Source organism: Nicotiana tabacum, chromosome 2, assembly GCF_000715075.1.
Source record: "Nicotiana tabacum cultivar K326 chromosome 2, ASM71507v2, whole genome shotgun sequence".
In the NCBI taxonomy this organism is placed as follows: Eukaryota; Viridiplantae; Streptophyta; class Magnoliopsida; order Solanales; family Solanaceae; genus Nicotiana; species Nicotiana tabacum.
In genome coordinates, this window is record NC_134081.1 from 19,481,198 (window position 1) to 19,498,701 (window position 17,504).

General features: G+C 36.1%; 1 protein-coding gene across 1 annotated transcript; it reads left to right on the forward strand.

Moving 5' to 3' along the window:
- Positions 1 to 9,927: 9,927 nt before the first annotated feature.
- On the forward strand, positions 9,928 to 13,549 carry LOC107802026 (uncharacterized). The gene is made up of 3 exons (XM_016625462.2): positions 9,928 to 10,903; positions 11,680 to 12,219; positions 13,134 to 13,549. The coding sequence occupies exons 1-3, from the start codon at positions 9,986 to 9,988 to the stop codon at positions 13,260 to 13,262; spliced, it is 1,587 nt and encodes a 528-aa protein (XP_016480948.1). The 5' UTR covers positions 9,928 to 9,985; the 3' UTR covers positions 13,263 to 13,549.
- Positions 13,550 to 17,504: the final 3,955 nt, after the last annotated feature.

Genomic DNA, 17,504 nt, shown 5'->3' on the forward strand with positions numbered 1-17,504 from the left:
TCACAATTTGATGGCACATAGAACCCTGACTTACTCTTATTCACTATTTGCCCTGAAAGTTTTTCATATGCCTCTAATTTAGACATCATCGTATGCAATGACAATAAGTCTCCAGATGAAAAATGTATAGTATCATCTTCATTGCACAAATGAGTAACTATAGGACCCTTTTTATCAAATGAGTAAGGAATGAAACCCTCTTGAGGAAGTTTGTTCATCAACTAAGATAGAAGTTCTGCTCCAGTCACAAATAAAGACGGGGACAGGGGATCTCCTTACTTGATACCTCTACTAAACTTGAAGAAACCATGCCTAGCACCATTAATATTGATGGAATACCAAATATTTGAGATCAATCTACACACTCGATCAACCCATATTTCATCAAAACCTCATTCGTCTCAGCACTTTGCACAAATAATCTCAATCCACTATGTCGTATGCCTTAGCTATATCCAGCTTCATAACAATATTGCCCTTATGAGGAGACTGGTTGATCTTATATACCATCTCTTGGGTAAGTATTATATTATTGGTGATAGACCTATCTTTAATAAAACCACTTTGACAATTATAGATCAATTTTTGCATCAAAGGACTTAATCTTTGATTCGTGAGTTTAGAGATAATCTTGGAGGAAAAGATACTCAGGCTGATAGGCCTCAGTTCATTAAATTGTTGTGAGCATTCCACATTAGGGATCAGAGTTAGGCATGTATGAGTAAAAGCCTTTGGTAAATGAAATCCTGCAAAAAAGTCACAAACCATTTGTAGTAAATCATCCTTGATGATCCCCCAACACTTGTGATAGATATTTTTAGATATTCCATCTGGTCCAGGGGCACTGTGAGTATTCATGGAAAAGACTATCTTTTAATTCCTGCATAGTTGGTGGTGCTATCAATTTACTGTTATTTGTTTCAGTCACTATCGTCGGAATACAATTCAAAATTGTGAAATCCCTATGTTGTCTTTCTTGTGAGAACTGCTCCCGGAAGGAAAATAGCTTCTTGTGCAATATTATCATCCCCTTCTATCCATATCCCATCTTCTTTTTTCATCTTTTTGAGACTCAATCTTATGTTCTTCCCTTTGATAACAGAGTGAAGAAATTTAGAGTTAGTTTCACCCTCAACCAACCATTTGATTCCAATTTTTTGTCTCCAGTTGGCCTCTTCATCCTTCATAGCTCTAATCAAATTTGCATTGGACTGAGTAAGAGCACATCTGTTAGAATCAGAGTTATCTTGGTTGGACCTCTTTTCCAGCTCTCCTACCTTAACCTCAAATTCCTTAACCTTGTCAAATATATTACCAAGAGAATACTTGGACAATTGAGATAACTTTCTGCATGTGTTTTTCAACTTCAAATGAAATCTCCAAAGAGGTGATCCCTGAACTCCTCAGCCCAGTCTTGTTCCACCATATTCATGAAGTCTTCTTGTACGGTCCATAAATCAAGGAACCTAAAGTATTTTACTGGTTCACTAAGTTTTATTTTCCTGGAGCATAAGAGAGGTGCATGATCAGAACCTGTCCTAACCATGTGAGTGATATTTGTGGTATCAAAGAGGTTAATCTACTCATGATTGATAAGGATTCTATCTAATCGCTGCCAGATTCTTCTTTGAGAAGACCGGCCATTACACCATGGAAAAATGGAACCAGTATAGCCAGCATCCACTAGTTCATAATCCATAATACATTGGAGAAAAGACAGACTTTTTGACATCCTATGTAGACTATCCCCCTTCTTCTCACGAGAGTCAATGATACAATTGAAATCACCAGTAATGACCCAAGGCATGTTATATTTTTCCAGAGATGCTCCTAAGTTTATCCCATAATTATTCTCTCAAATGATATTCACATTTTGCATAAACAGGAGGCATGAGAAGTGAAGTTCCATTGTATTTGATAATACAAGACACCTATTGTTCATCCTCCTCCACCACATCTCAATCAAGATTAGCCTCCCAAAAAACCCAAATTTGATTGTTGCTGTTAGAAAGGCATGCTGGTATCCCAATATTATTTTGTATTTGTCCAATGTATTGGCCTTATAGAAAGGTTCACTCAAGGCAATAAAATGAAATTTATGTGATCTAATCATTTGTTTAAGTCTTTAAAGAGCACCATTGGAATTGATGCTCCTTATATTCCAAAAAAGTGACTTAAACGTGATTATTAATCTGAGAAGTTGTGTTCCTGTGATTTTCTCACAGGCCCTTGATTGGTGTATCTACCACCTCTTCCTCTTATTGAATAGCTACCTCCTCTTCTTCCACCTCTGCCCCTATGAGATGAGTAAACTGTATTGGTAGTACTATCTGTTGTTGAGGCTATAAGAACCTCAACCATATTCTCGGAAGCAAAAGTCTCAAGAAAAATATCTGCATGTTTGTCACTATTAATATCCTCACTATCAACAGAAGCATAATCATCACTATCTTCTGAACTTTGTTTGTCTACATAATCCATGTCTCTTACACTTTCATCATTCTCAGATGAATTTAAAATTTCATCTGATATGATATGTTCTGTCTCTCCATTGTTGTGATTTCTTGTAACGACCAGATCGGTCGTTTTGAGCATTTGTATTCCATTCAGCTATTTGAAATCTTGAGAAGCATCGTATAGTGTATTATGACTTATGCGAATTGTCAGTTTTGATTTTCGGGTTAGTCGGAATTTATTTGGAGGAATGACTTTCATGATTGAAGCTTTAAAGTTGGAAGAGTTAGACTGAGTTTGACTTTTTAGTATTTAACCTCATATTGGAGTTTTGATGGTTTTATTAGGTCCGGATGATAATTTTGGACTCATGTGTATGCCCGAATTTGCATTTGGATATTTCTAGAAGGTTTCGGCGCTAACTGGCGGAAGTTAAAAATTTAAAGGTTTGGAAAGTTTATAAGTTTGACCAGGAGTTGACTTTGATGATATCATATTTGGATTGTGATTCCAAGAATTTGAATGGCTTCGTTATGTCATTTGGGACTTGTGTGTAAAATTTGAGTTAATTCCGAATTGATATGATATGTTTCGGCGCGAGTTAGGAAAGTTGAAAGTTTAAAAGTTTATTAAGTTTGATTTGAGGTACGATTCATCATATTGATATTGTTATGTGTGATTTGAGGCCTCGAGTAGGTCCGCGTTATGTTATGGGACTTGTTAGTATATTTGGACGGGGTCCCGAGGGACCCGGGTGAGTTACAAACGTGTTTTGGATCATCTTTCATTCATGTATGATGGTTGGCCTTTGCTGGATCTGGTGTAACTGCACCTACAGATCCATGGGTGCAGGTGTGGAGCCACAAAAGCTTCAGTGGTATCGCAGAAACGGAGACTATGCTAGGGGTAACAGTCCGTAAATGTGGAGTTTTCTTCGCATCTGCGAAAGTGCAGATGCGGCGCATGAGGGTGCAAAAGCGAAAGGCATTGCAGGTGCGTGAAGTTTGTTCGCACCTGCGTTTTCACAAAAGCTATATTTTTTAGGGTTGGTCGTTTTATTTTCATTTATTATACTTGGAGATTTTGCCTAGATTCGAGCCGTTCGGAGGTCGGTTCGCACGGGATGGTATTTTTGGAGTATCGTTTGGCTTGCTCGGTATTGGATTTGGCTTGTTCGAGGTAAGTAACACTTCTAAACTTGGTGCTGAAGGTATGAACCCCTGAATTTGTGTGTTATATGTATGGTGTTGAGGCGACACACATGCTAGGCGACGGGTGTGTGTGCGTGTACTGTGTGAATTGTGACTCAATTATTTCTGTGGTATTGTGTAGTTACCTAATCTTATCTGTAACCGTGAAAATCTCTACGTGCAAGAGTAACTGAGCTGTGATCTATGTTAGAAATCATGTTTAGGCCAGATACCGGTACTGTTAGGACCCATTGAGGTCGTGTTGCATGTTGAATTAATTGCTCAATTTGAAATTTATACTCGGCCACATCTATTATTTGCATATCATATATCAGTCTTTGTTTTCCTATATTCATACATCATATCATTACTGTTTGGGATGATTATCATGATTCTTTTGAGGCCAAGATATTGGAGAGATTGATGACTGAGTGAGGCCGAGGGCCTATTGTGAGTGATATTTATGGGTTCGGGCGGCATGCTGCAGCAGGCCTTATTGATTCATGCCAGGATTTGGCTTATTATAGCGCTTGGGTTGGATCGGCCCCTCCGGAGTCTGCACATTCATAGTGGGCATAGTTGCTATGGATATTTGGCTGGATTTGCCCTAGATTCATTTGCATTGGGATGGATCTGCCATGGATTTATTTACATTTGGGTTGGATCTTCCCTATACAGTACTGAGTGACTGAGTGTGAGTATTTATTTATGTTTGGGCTGGATCTGCCCTGGTCCAGATCATCCATGTATAGTACTGAGTGACTGAGTGCGCTGAGTATTGAGCATGATGAGTGAGATTATGAGACAGTGAGATTGAGTACCCTGAGAGTGTGAGTACACGAGTTCCCCAATGAGATGTATTGCATTTGACATGTGTATTTGAGATGCAGGCATAAGGATGCATTTCCTCATGCTACCCAATTTTGGTGATGTTCATGATTTCACTTGCATATCGACATGTAGGTATAGATAAGTACTTTCCTCATGCTATCTGATAACGAAACATCTTATTTATTGTTGAAAGGTATTGGGTAAAATCACAGATTTTCTGACTCACTCATATTTTGGTGATTTCGGCGAAGGATTTGAGTTTTACTGTTATACCTGAAAAGCATGACTATTTTCCGTAACTGTTAACGCGATGAGCATCATATCTCTGAGTTATTTCTTTTATTACTTTATTACATTTCTATGAACTGTTGTTGGCTATTGGTGTTGGACTCCGACCTTTGTCCCAGCTCATCACTACTTTCAACCTAAGGTTAGATTTGTTACTAAAGTTGCTGACTTTCATGATTAAGAGTATTGAATGCAACATGATTCTTATTAGCAAATAATGTGGTAAGTGAATTTTGGTTGATTTGGGAAGTGCTAGGCTATAAATTTGGTATAGAGTAAATATATCCCTTAAGGTGTGAGGGAGTTGTGTGAGTTCTGGATGATCTTCTCAATTGTGGAAGATCTAACTGGTTGGTGAGGGTGGAATCATCATTCTGTTGTTGTGCATGTCTTTCACGTGAAGTAGTAGTTTGATTTGTAGTGGTTAGGTTTTCAAGTGGTGAAGCAGTATGGGTAGGTGAATTATTAGGTGAGTCAGTGGTGACAGAATCCGAGGAGTGTGCATTCCTATCAGATGGGTGACCATCTCTCAAATTACAAGGGTTAGGATTAATACATGTAGAAGTGAAATCTGAAAATGATTTAGGGAAGCTAGAAGGATTTGACTGAGACTTAGTGGCAAAAGGAAATATATCTTCATGAAACTTAACATCCTTGGAAACATGTATCCTCCTAGTGGCCAAGTGTAGGACCGCGTACCCCTTTGTTCCAAAGGGATACCCTATGAACACATGAGGTGTGGATCTTGGTTCAAACTTATCCTTATGAGTTTTCAAAGTAGTAGGATAACACAAGCAACCAAAGCTCCTAAGATGTGAATAATTGGGCTTATTATCATATAAAATCTCAAAAGGACATTTGTTTTTAAGAACTGTGGAAGGCTGTCTGTTTATCAGGTATGTGGAAGTGAGGATGGACTCCCCCCAATATTTCATGGGTAATTTGGAATGGTATAATAATGTCCTGCTTGTCTCAAGTAGGTATTTATATTTTCTCCTCCATACTTTTTTGCTGTGGTGTGTATGGACAGGTTTTTTGGTGAACAATTCCCTTGGTCTGGAAGTATGACATTGATTCATTATTGACAAATTCTAGGCCATTGTCAGACCTAATAATTCTGACTGTGGTTTTGAACTGATTTTCTATCATGGAGTTGAAGGCTTTGAGGATCTGGAGTATATTACTTTTACAGCTCAACACGTGAGTCTAGGTTGATCTACTAAAATCATCAACCAAGGTCAAAAAATATCTCTTGATTGTCATATGTGTTTATATGATAGGGGCCCATAGATCCAAGTGTATTAGTTCAAATATTTTAGTAGAAATATTGCTACTATGGGCAAATGTAAGTATGGTTTGTCTAGCCATTGGGTAAATTAGGCAAAAGAAAGGCTGTCTGGGAGGAAAAGTGATAGGCATTGTGGAAATTCCCCTCATTTTTAAAAAAGGTACATGTCCTAGTCTATTGTGCCACAAGTGATCAACAACATTTCCATGAGACATAACAGAAGACATTGAAATGGAATTAACAGTAGAAGAGTCAGTCTTATTCATTGAATGGAGCATATTTATATCATTGGGTGGACATGATGATTTATTTACAAATGCAGATGAATGAGGAGGATGACTCTTAACTCTACTTGTAGTATCAACAGATGTAGGAATACATGAACTAAAGTACTTGAAAAGATCAAAATTGAAAGCAGAAATGAAATTTGACTTAGATTCATGACTAAGACACATTGAGTAGAGGAACTATAGGCCACTTCTTGCCTTACCAATTTCCAAAGGCCTCTTCATTTAAGGGGCCATTATTAGACATAGATACTTATTGAAATTAACCATACAATTGAGATGCACAGTTAATGAATGAATTGAGATGAGATTAAATTTGAAGCTGGGTACATATAATACTCTAAACAAAGTTAGACTAGGACCAAGGAATGCATCTCCTATTTCTGTCACTTTGACTCTGTATCCATTAAGTAGGGTAACTAAAAATGGATAAAGTAAAGTCTTGATATTGGTTAGAAAGGATTTTCTATAAGTCATGTGATTTGAGGCTCCACTATCTAGTATCCATACATCAGCAATAGATTTAAAACATTTAAACATTGTTATTTTTGCAATCTCTTTATAAGTAGAGCAAGCTAAAATACATGCAAAGTTTGTGACTCCACATGCAATATTGTTTGGATTCTCCCTTGTATTTCCATCTTGGAAGGTCTCCAGCATGTTCAGCAATTGTCCATATTGTTCCTTTGTCAGACCTAGCATACCTTGGTTTGAATTCGTGTTCTCTGATCCTTCAATACTTCCACCAAATGACTCTTCACAACCTCCATGAACATTTGCAGCAGACCCTGCATTTCTGCCTTTAGTGAACTTGAAGTCTTGTGGAAATCCCAATATTCTATAACGTGTTTCTTTTGTGTGCCCTGGCTTCTTACAATAGTCACAGAAAAGTCTTGACTTGTTGTGTGTGTGACTTCCATTTCCTCTGAATGAATTATTCCATGTGCCCCGTCTATGTGGAGTATAGTTAGTTCTGAATGTGTTCTGACCAGGCCATTGGCATTTAGTGATGCAGATTCCATAGCCAATTGGTTACTCGGCCTGACTTCTCTTTGCTTCTCCTCTTGAATTAGAATGGAGAAGGCTTGTGCAATGCTAGGCAATGGGTTCATCATTAAGATACTATCCCTCACAACTGTGTAAACTTCGTAAAGTCCCATTAGAAACTGAATTAGTCTGCGATCCTGTTCAGCTTTATGTATGTTTGCTTTGGCTCAACAAATGCATGACAACTACATTGTACGTGGGCATTTAAGGTGTTTAGTTCCTCCCAAAGTCTCTTCATTTTTGTATAGTATCCTGTGGTGTCCAAAGTACCTTGACTAAGGTCATTTATTTCCTTTTGAATCTGATAAAGTTTTTCCCCTTTAGTTTGATCGTATCGATCCTCCAACTCCTGCCATAATTCGTTGGCATCATTGACGTATTGTAGACTGTCTGCCAAGTCATTTGAGAGTGAATTAAGAATCCACGACGTCACCATGTCGTCACATCGAGCCCACTGGTCGAAGTTCGCATCATCGGAGCCCGGCTTCTTATATTTTTCGGTGATGAATCTGACTTTATTCTTCACGGAAAGAGCTCTAAGAACACCTCTCCTCCAGGATCTATAGCGAGTTCCATTAAAAGCTACCGGTACCAGCACTGTTCCGGCACTCTCGGACGGGTGCATATACGGTGGACTAGTTGTGTCTAGGCTAGGGTTAGTTCTATCTGAGGTATCCTTATTTCCAGCCATGATTCAGTTGAAATTAGTGAATAATATTGATCACTTATGAAGGAAATGAGAGAAAATCACACAATTAACCTGTGAATCTCAAAAACCCTAAATCCTCGATTCCGCGATTTGAGAGAAGCAATAACAACGAAATGAATAACAACGAGATGAAGAAGACGAGATAGACAATCTTACAATTGGAACGTTTGCTCTGATACCATGTTGAATCCATGTGTTCTCATGGTGGAGACATCCGTCATTGACAGATGAGCTGGTGAGAGAGGAGAGGAAATGAATATTCTAGAAGATGTGAAAATGATTTCTGTATATCCAAAGTATCTAAGTATCTCGGTTATATACAAACATGGGACCACATATCTAACTACTGAGTGTAATTACAAAACTGTCCCTAACTAACACTAACTACAAAGGAGATAAATACAAATACAGTGTAAGTCTCAATAGAACTAATGAAACTGTAAACAGATTAAGTCATGACATGTTCATAGATTAATCATATTTTAACCCGTCTAAGTTGAGGACTCGCCAGTCGTAAACCCAGATGAAATTGGCAATTGACGTGGCAGTAAATAGAATATAGTACTATTTATTAATTTCTTATGAATTGACGTGGCCAAATTTTGACTTTTGCCAAACAAAAAAAGAAAACCATACTTAAATTTGGAGACGCTTGTTCCATTAATTACTCGAAATCATTTTCTTGCAATTCTTTATAAATTGTAAATTAATTCTTCAAGAGCATCTTGTTTAAATGTCCCTAATTACATGTAACCTATCAAGATGTGTTAATTGATTTAGGATATTTATTAGCAATTTAATAACACCAGGTCATTCGTTACATAGATGTTTAATTAGAAAACAGGATGATCTACAGTTCATTGATCTCATTTGTCCTCTGATCCATAGTATATTTCGAAGCATAAAAGCCCATTTTCTATTTTCCATTATTTAAAATTATCCGATAAAATATTTTAATATTTTTTCTTTTTTAAACCTTAGTGGTTTAATCAAAATATATAAATCATAATTTCCCTATTGAGGATGTGCACAACTCTTCCACGTAGAAGTTGACACCAAGAACTTCATTTGTTTATTATTCTTGTGTGTTATTTCTGGTTAAAGATTAATGTTTAGACATTCATAGTGCTCAAGTTGATCTTCACCACTCTTTAAGCATTTAAAACTAGTATGATCTTCTGTCTAGTGTCTATAAAAACTCCAAGCAAAAAGGAAAACATAAACAAAAATAACAAAAGACTGTTTTGAAAAAATTAATTGATACGTGCAAGTTGACTCAAAAAATATCTTCTTTCTACTTTTGAAAGATGACTGACTGTTCTACATGGCTGCCATATTGTATTGACCTTTCGTTGATAATTTAGGACTCATGAACCACCCAATAAAGATCATGACTTTAGGTAGAGAAATGTATATTTGTATTCGTTCTCAAAAATAATAGTAGATAAAATGTATAATTTTTGTATATTTATGTTTCATGTACAAATAAAACATACTTATTTTATATATTTTTCAGCTATAAAATACAATTAGTTTCAACCAGTTGATCAGTTTTATATTTTCCCCTTGTTAGCTCCATTGCACAATCCAACATGCATAAAAAAAGTTTCCTTGTGATGAGACTTACAAGTTTTCTCATATATATAGAATATAAATATAAAATAAAATCTAAAAAACCGAAAAATATATAAATCAAATCCTATAACCACCCAATCAGGCAAAACTAGGAGACATAAATAAACTTTAGCGTCCCTTAGCTTTAAGACTTAGGATTTAAGTAGAAGACCACCACCTTTTGAAGCCAAAAAAACACAAAACAAAAAAACATAACAAGCTTCCCTGTTTGAGAAAAACTCTTTTTCCCTTAAAAAAGCAAGAAAATTTGAATGAAATGTCTCAGCCACCACAATCTTCTTCTACTTCCAATATTCAAGATCCATTAAAACTCTTGACAGTACATTACTACGTCCCATTATTTCCTAACACAAAAATCACTAATATTTTCACCATTTTGATGAAGGGTTTTCTTGCAATTTGCTTATTTGCTTCCATTTCTCTAATTTCCTTCACTGCTTTCTCTAATCGGTCCAAATGGTTTAGCTGTTCAGATTGTGCTGAACACGAGAAACTATTTTCACCACAACATTCATATGCGTATACTTCTGCCGTTACAATTAGTAACAAAGAAAGAAATATCAAAGAAGAAGAAACAAACATAACCCATATTTTATTTGGTATTGGAGGATCCGCAAAGACTTGGAATAATCGTAAAAGTTATTCCGAACTATGGTGGAAACCAAACGTGACTCAAGGGTTCGTTTGGCTCGATGAAAATCCCCAAGAAAACGAGCCGTGGCCTGACACTTCACCACCCTATAAGGTCTCAGAGGACACGTCATCGTTTAAGTACACGTGTTGGTTTGGTGACAGGTCAGCAGTGAGAATAGCAAGGATTGTAAAAGAGAGTTTTGAATTGGGATTAAAGAATGTAAGGTGGTTTGTTATGGGAGATGATGATACAATATTTTTTACGGAGAATTTGGTGACGATTTTAGGTAAATATGATCATAATCAAATGTATTATATTGGTGGGAATTCTGAAAGTGTGGAACAAGATTTAGTGCATTCTTATGGTATGGCTTATGGGGGTGGTGGAATTGCAATTAGTTATCCTCTTGCAGAAATTCTAGTGAAAATTTTAGATGGTTGTATTAATAGATATCATGATGTCTATGGTTCTGATCAGAAAATTGGTGGTTGTATGTCTGAAATTGGCATTCCTCTCACCAAAGAACTCGGCTTCCATCAGGTATACAAATGTTTCATTAATTCTAAGGTTTTTATTTTCATTGGAGCAACATAGGATATTTTTATATATAGTCAAATTATTTTCAACTTGAAAAATAAGATAAGCAATTTGTTAGAGTTAATCAAACAACTTTGAATGTGTAAACCAAAATGAAGATTTATAGAAGAAATTAGAATTGCCGAGAGTCTATCGGAAACAACCTCTCTACTTTCACCAGATAAGGGTAAGGTCTGTGTACATACTATCCGCCTCAAACCCCATTTGTGTGATTACAGTGAGTTTTTTGTTATTGTTATTGTTGTTGTCGTTATAGGAGAAACTAAAATTGTAGGATGATTTCTTCCTATTTGCTTAAGTTTTAGTGGGTATGTACACCATTTTTTCAAGAGATATATAATATTTACTGTAATATTTTCCCGTTTTAGCTTTTAGGGACAGACTTATACTGGATTCAAATAATATTTTATGACCCGAAATTAATTTTACATGTGCTTATTTCAGCACTCACAATTTTTGTTCAAACTCCAATATGAATTAATGTAAGTACTATCTTTTATTGTGTTAGATTTAAGTTGTATATATTCTGACAGTGTAAATAACCTTTTTTAGATAGATATACAAGAAACTCACGCGGGAGCACCAATTTTTTTTAATTTTATTTGAGAACTCAAAAAAATTTAGTTCAAAACTCCAATATGAATTAATTTTTATATTGTTCTATATATGTTGTGTTAGATTGAGTTGTATATATTCTGACAGTGTAAATAATTTTTAAGATGGATATACAAGGAAGTCCACGGGGGCTTTTGGCAGCTCATCCATTGGCACCAATTGTATCGCTGCACCATATAGGCGTTATACATTCTCTAATTCCATTAATGGATCGAGTTGATTCAGTGAAGAAGGTGATCGAAGCTTACAAAAAAGACCCAAGTCGAACAATGCAGCAGAGTTTCTGTTACGATCTAAATAAAAACTGGTCAGTATCAGTGTCATGGGGATATTCAATTCAGTTATATCCAAATTTAATGAATCCCAAAGAATTGGAGACACCAATGAGAACGTTTGAAACATGGAAAGGGTTTGAAGAGCCATTTACGTTTAATACTAGGCCAAATTATATAGAACCATGTCAAAGGCCTATAGAGTATTATCTGGATCAAGTTTTTGAGATTGAAAATGGAGAAACTTTGACAAGTTATAAGAGAATTGGTGATTATAACAGGCAATGTGAGAATGAAAATTATGCACCAGCATTAGCAGTTCAGATGGTTAATGTCACGGCTGCAGTTCTATCTCCCCAAATATGGAGACAGGTAAATTTGTGGTCTAATTTGGTTTATGAATCTTTTTTTTTTTTTCGCTTTTCTTAATTTTGCAGACGACTAATTTTTTGTTTATTAGCCTAGTACTAGTATTTTTTTTCATGAGCCTACTACTAGTATATTTTGTATAGCCAAAAATATATTTTAAAAAATAATTTTCCAAAATTAAGTTATTTTAGATTTTTAGTTGTCAGAAATTTTTTCGAAAGGAAATATTTCAAAAGGGAAGTTATTTTCTTTGACAACTATAAGCTTCATATCACTATTCCAACCAACAGACAAATATGATTATCAATTTGTAATATTAAAAAATCTCATGAAAACAATATCAGGTTTACAAACATTACTATAATCTTCAATACAATTTTTTTTTTTTGAAAAATATATTTTCATTCTTTAACAAAACACCCCAAAAATAATTCAGAAGTACGGAGTAAGTTATTTCCCGTCAGTTAAAACAAAACTTTTCCGCAAGCAAAGTCTCCCATTTAGAATTTTTCAAGTATAGTCTCCCAAATTTCAACATAATATTTTAATTAATCAACATACCCACAACGTGTCAATAACATTTAAGTGGTTCTGTTGACTATGAAAAAGCTGTTTAATATTCGTCAACATTCGACCAGAAAAGGTACCAAATCAGTTTGGTAACGTGACCCCTACTAAATAGTAAATACACATTACTAGAAAAGCCACAATTATTTGCGAGAATGGCTGTTTATATTCTCTCGTTGACCCTAACTAACAACACATAAATTGAATAGCCAAAATTTGCTGCGAAAATGGCTGTTTATATTCTTTCTACGTGCAATACAAGATTTGCTTTTGACTTGGAAATGTTTTATTTGTCTGATTTCATTTAATTAGTGACTAACACGTTTGTTTGACCAAAATACCTAAAACAGGCACCACATAGGCAATGCTGCGAGGTTATGAATGGTGAAGATAGTATTGAAACTGTTCTACAGATCAGACTTAGAAGCTGCAATAAATGGGAATCAGTTACACTCCCCTTTGACTACGACGGGCATTAATCGACATGCAACTGAAACCTTGCTAACCAAATTGTATAGCGTATTGTTATATGTCCTCAATTATTCTCCTCTCCGCTCTTTTTGTCTTTTTGATATATGATGGCATATAATTCTCGTTTGTACCTGATGAGCTATAGGACAGATTTTCTAAAGTGTATTCTGTAGCTGAAGACTGAAGTAATTTAGTGCTCCATACGAGGAAAATGAAAGCAGAATTTGTTCGGATCCTCCAAATGAACAAAATTTGTTCAGTGATTCCCACATTGTTATTGTTAATGCAGTTTTTATTGTGCTCATTCATGTAGTTGTATTTAGTACCTCTAAGAAATATTGTTATCGGTTGTTATCCTAAGTTGATGATCAGCATAAAAATAGTTAAGTACAAGGATTTGTAAAGCTGACTTCTAACCAATTTGAGATGGAGGATTATTTGGTTGATTAATGATTCTTTTCTTCTGATTCTATCCGTTTTGTCAGTTTCTCGAGCATTTTTATGATTTCGGGGTTAGTCCCGGGTTCAGCTTCACTCGGCTTCTCCGTGATTGGTTTGTTTCTGCGAGTGATTTCCCGAGATAGCTCGGGCTCAACACTGTTGGAGGCGCGGCCTTGGTTCTGTAGATGGGTTATCGCTACCTGTTGGGCCTGTAGCATTTCGAAGATCACTCGCAAGTTGATCCCATCTCCTTCACCGTCGTGTGTATTTTGGGCTGCCAATCGGACTACCCCGCGGACGCTGTTCTCGGGATCGGTAGGTAGATTCGCATTGATGGCCACATGTGAGTTAGCGTCGATCGGGTCCGCGACCGGAACCCCGATGGGATCGACAGGTGGCACCTCGTTACTGGGTACCATATTGTTGTTCTCGCAATGGTGACCGGACTCAACATCCACATCTAGAGGTGCAGATTGGTAGTTCGATATTTTTAACTTTGACGTGAAATTAAAGACACTTCAAAGAACAAGTGTAAAATATGGTGCGTTATGAAAATTTGTATCAAATTGCCACTATTATCCTTAGCCCCACGGTGGGCGCCAAACTGTCAACCCTAAAAAACAGACAGCAATTAAATTTGTAAGTGATTTTAAGGATACACATAATTTGATACAAACGATAAACTGTGTTATACTGAACAAATAAAGATATAGTAAATTCAAACCACGCGGGGAGGATGATTTTAGCCTTGATAAAATATCCGCCCTTGATCCGGACTCACAATGGCTAGCACTGATGAATGAGAATAAAAGCTTTCAATAAGAGTGAAAATAATAGTATATTGCTTTGGGGTGTGTATTACAATGTGTTCAATGAATAATCAGACTCCCATTTATATAGTAGGGGAGTTTTACCCTAAGTACAATTCTATAAAAGGTAAAAATCTCCCGTTTAATTGATTACTGGATTTTCGTTGGTACGTGCCAAGATCTACGCCGTGATACCCGGTTGATCGCGAATATTACGGCCTTCAGTTAATCGTGTTCGATTTCCCAATAATGCTCTCCGAAGTCTCTTGGGACTTTGCCCGATCACAGGGTCATGGCCTTGATATACTCGAGGGCAGGCGTTGTCCCCCCGGTGCCTGACTCGATGAATCCCTTACCTCGATTCTGGTTCCTTGTCATCGCGTCCCTTACTCGATTTATTTTATCAGGAACCGGGCCGGCTTATGGGTCCGATTTCACCCGTATATAGCATCTAACTCAATCGTTTTACCTATTTAATCTTAATTTGGTAAAGGCTAGTGTTAAGTTTTGCGAATTTTATAAAACTACATCTATTCTTCAAAGACTTGCATGCCAATACATAATATATAGTACACAATATATTCACGTGCACATAAAGTGAAATAAATATCGAGAACACATCAAGAAGGACATATTTTAGGAGCAAATGTGGATTTTATTCCAAGTAATACCTCTCCGAGAAAACTCAATAGCACCTACCTTAAAGCTAGGTATAAAGTTAAAAAGGACAGTCCGGTAAACTAAGCTCCCGCTATGCATGGGGTCCGGGGAAGGGACGGACCATAAGGGTCTATTGTACGCAACCTTACCCTGCATTTTTGTAAGAGACTGTTTCCATAACTCGAACTCCTGACCTCCTGGTCACAAGGCAACAACTTTACCAGTTACGCCAAGGCTCTCCTTCTAGGTTTAAAGTTAGTTAATAAAAATATATAGATTGATTAGTCGGGTTAATAGGTACCAAATACTAGATGGTTGTACACTTATACCGGAAGAAAAAATTGATTAAGTAAACTAAAACTTTCAAGAACCTGAACAAAGATGTACGGTTATAAAAATCAAAGCCAATGACAAAAAGGTGAAAACTTACGATTCCAGGGTCGACCAAATCCCAAGAGCGCCACCGATATTGAAGGGCCTCGATTCCAAGAAGTTTGTTCAGATACCCTTCCCTCTGAGCACAGTTCCGAAGCCAATCCCAAAGAAGTTTCGCATGCCCGAAATTCCTAAGTACAACTGTCACGACCCGAAATACCCACATTCGGACCGTGATGGCGCCTAACATTTCACTTGCTAGGCAAGCCAACGTTAGAATAATATTAATCAATTTTTAAATAATTTTTAAATTATTAATAATCAAAGAAACAAATGCGGAAGCAAAGTTTGAAATATAGTGAATAATCCATAAATACAACGGTGTCTAAATACCATCCCAGAATTGGTGTCACAAGTGCACGAGCTTCTAGAATAAATACAAATAAAGGTATGAATAAAAATAAAGCTGTCTGGAAATAAACACACAGCTAAAGTAAAATAGACGAGGACTTCAGTACTGCGGAAGCCATGCAGTTATACCTCAAGTCTCCTCTGGTAGCTGAAATCCGAGCAAGTTTATGGTACGCCGCTGGGACCAACTCCGAAATCTGCACAAGAAGTGCAGAGTGTAGTATCAGTACAACCGACCCCATGTACTGGTAAGTGCTGAGCCTAACCTCGACGAAGTAGTGACGAGGCTAAGGCGGTTCACTTACATTAACCTGTACGCAATATTAATGACAACAACAAATAATAGAAATAAATCAGGTAACTCATTTATAATAATTGAAGCCAACTCAGCAGTCATAATCTATTATTATTTCAACGAATTCTGTTGCAGCGTACAACCCGCTGTCACAATATATTCACATTCAATTCCGTTGCAGCGTGCAGCCCCTCTCCCAATATATTCCTTTTAATCAAGTCTGTCGTATATTTATTTCAATCAAGTATATATAAATTTTTTAATAAGTCTGTTGCGGCGTGCAATCCGATCCCCCAATATTGACTTTTAATAAGTCTGTTGCGGCATGCAATCCGATCCTCCAATATGGACTTTTTAATAAGTTTGTTGTGGCGTGCAACCTGATCCTCCAATATGGACTTTTTAATAAGTCTGTTGCGGCGTGCAACCCGATCCTCCAATATATCAATTTCAATCAACTCTTATAGAAGAAATTTTCCCAATAAATGCAATAATTAATATAAAATTATAAGACAACAAGCATACAATAATTATGATTTAATTATGAAACAAACAATGACAAATAGCAAATTATTATAAAAATCAGGGAGAAAATAAGCAGTTTAATATTTAATATGCTAAATGTCAAATAACAATTAAAACACATAATTCAAATAGCATGTAACAATTAATGCAGGAATTCAAGAATTTATATTTGACAAAGAATAGGAGAGAAATAATTATTATAATAATTAATTCATGATTTAAAATAATTTATGATTTTTCAAGTAATTATGCAAACAATTAATTTAACGACGTATAGACACTCGTCACCTCGCCTATACATCGTTCACATGCATTTCACATAACAAATAATTTAAGGGTTCTATTCCCTCAAGTCAAGGTTAACCACGACACTTACCCCGCTTTGCAAATTTCAATCAATTACTCAACCACAAATTTTCCTTTTAAATTTGTCTCCAAAAGCTTCAAATCTATTCACAAACAATTCGATATATTCAATACGAATAATAGGAATTAATTCCATATGAATTTACTAATTTTTCGGATAAAAATCCGAAATTTATTAAAATATTCGACAGTGGGACCCACGTCCTAAATCCCGAAAAAACTCGCGAAATTCGAACACCCGTATCGATACGAGTTCAACCATACAAAAATTGTCCAATTCCGATATCAAATGGACCTTCAAATCTTAACTTTTTGTTTTTGGAAAATTTTATAAAAATTCCAATTTCTTCCATCTAAATCCAAAATAA

Bases quoted from the DNA above. Each gene is read 5' to 3' on its own strand.
- LOC107802026 (XM_016625462.2), top strand. From the start codon at position 9,986: ATGTCTCAGCCACCACAATCTTCTTCTACTTCCAATATTCAAGATCCA. The intron at 10,904-11,679 runs GTATACAAATGT...ATAATTTTTAAG, and splicing joins AAGAACTCGGCTTCCATCAG to ATGGATATACAAGGAAGTCC. The intron at 12,220-13,133 runs GTAAATTTGTGG...TACCTAAAACAG, and splicing joins CTCCCCAAATATGGAGACAG to GCACCACATAGGCAATGCTG.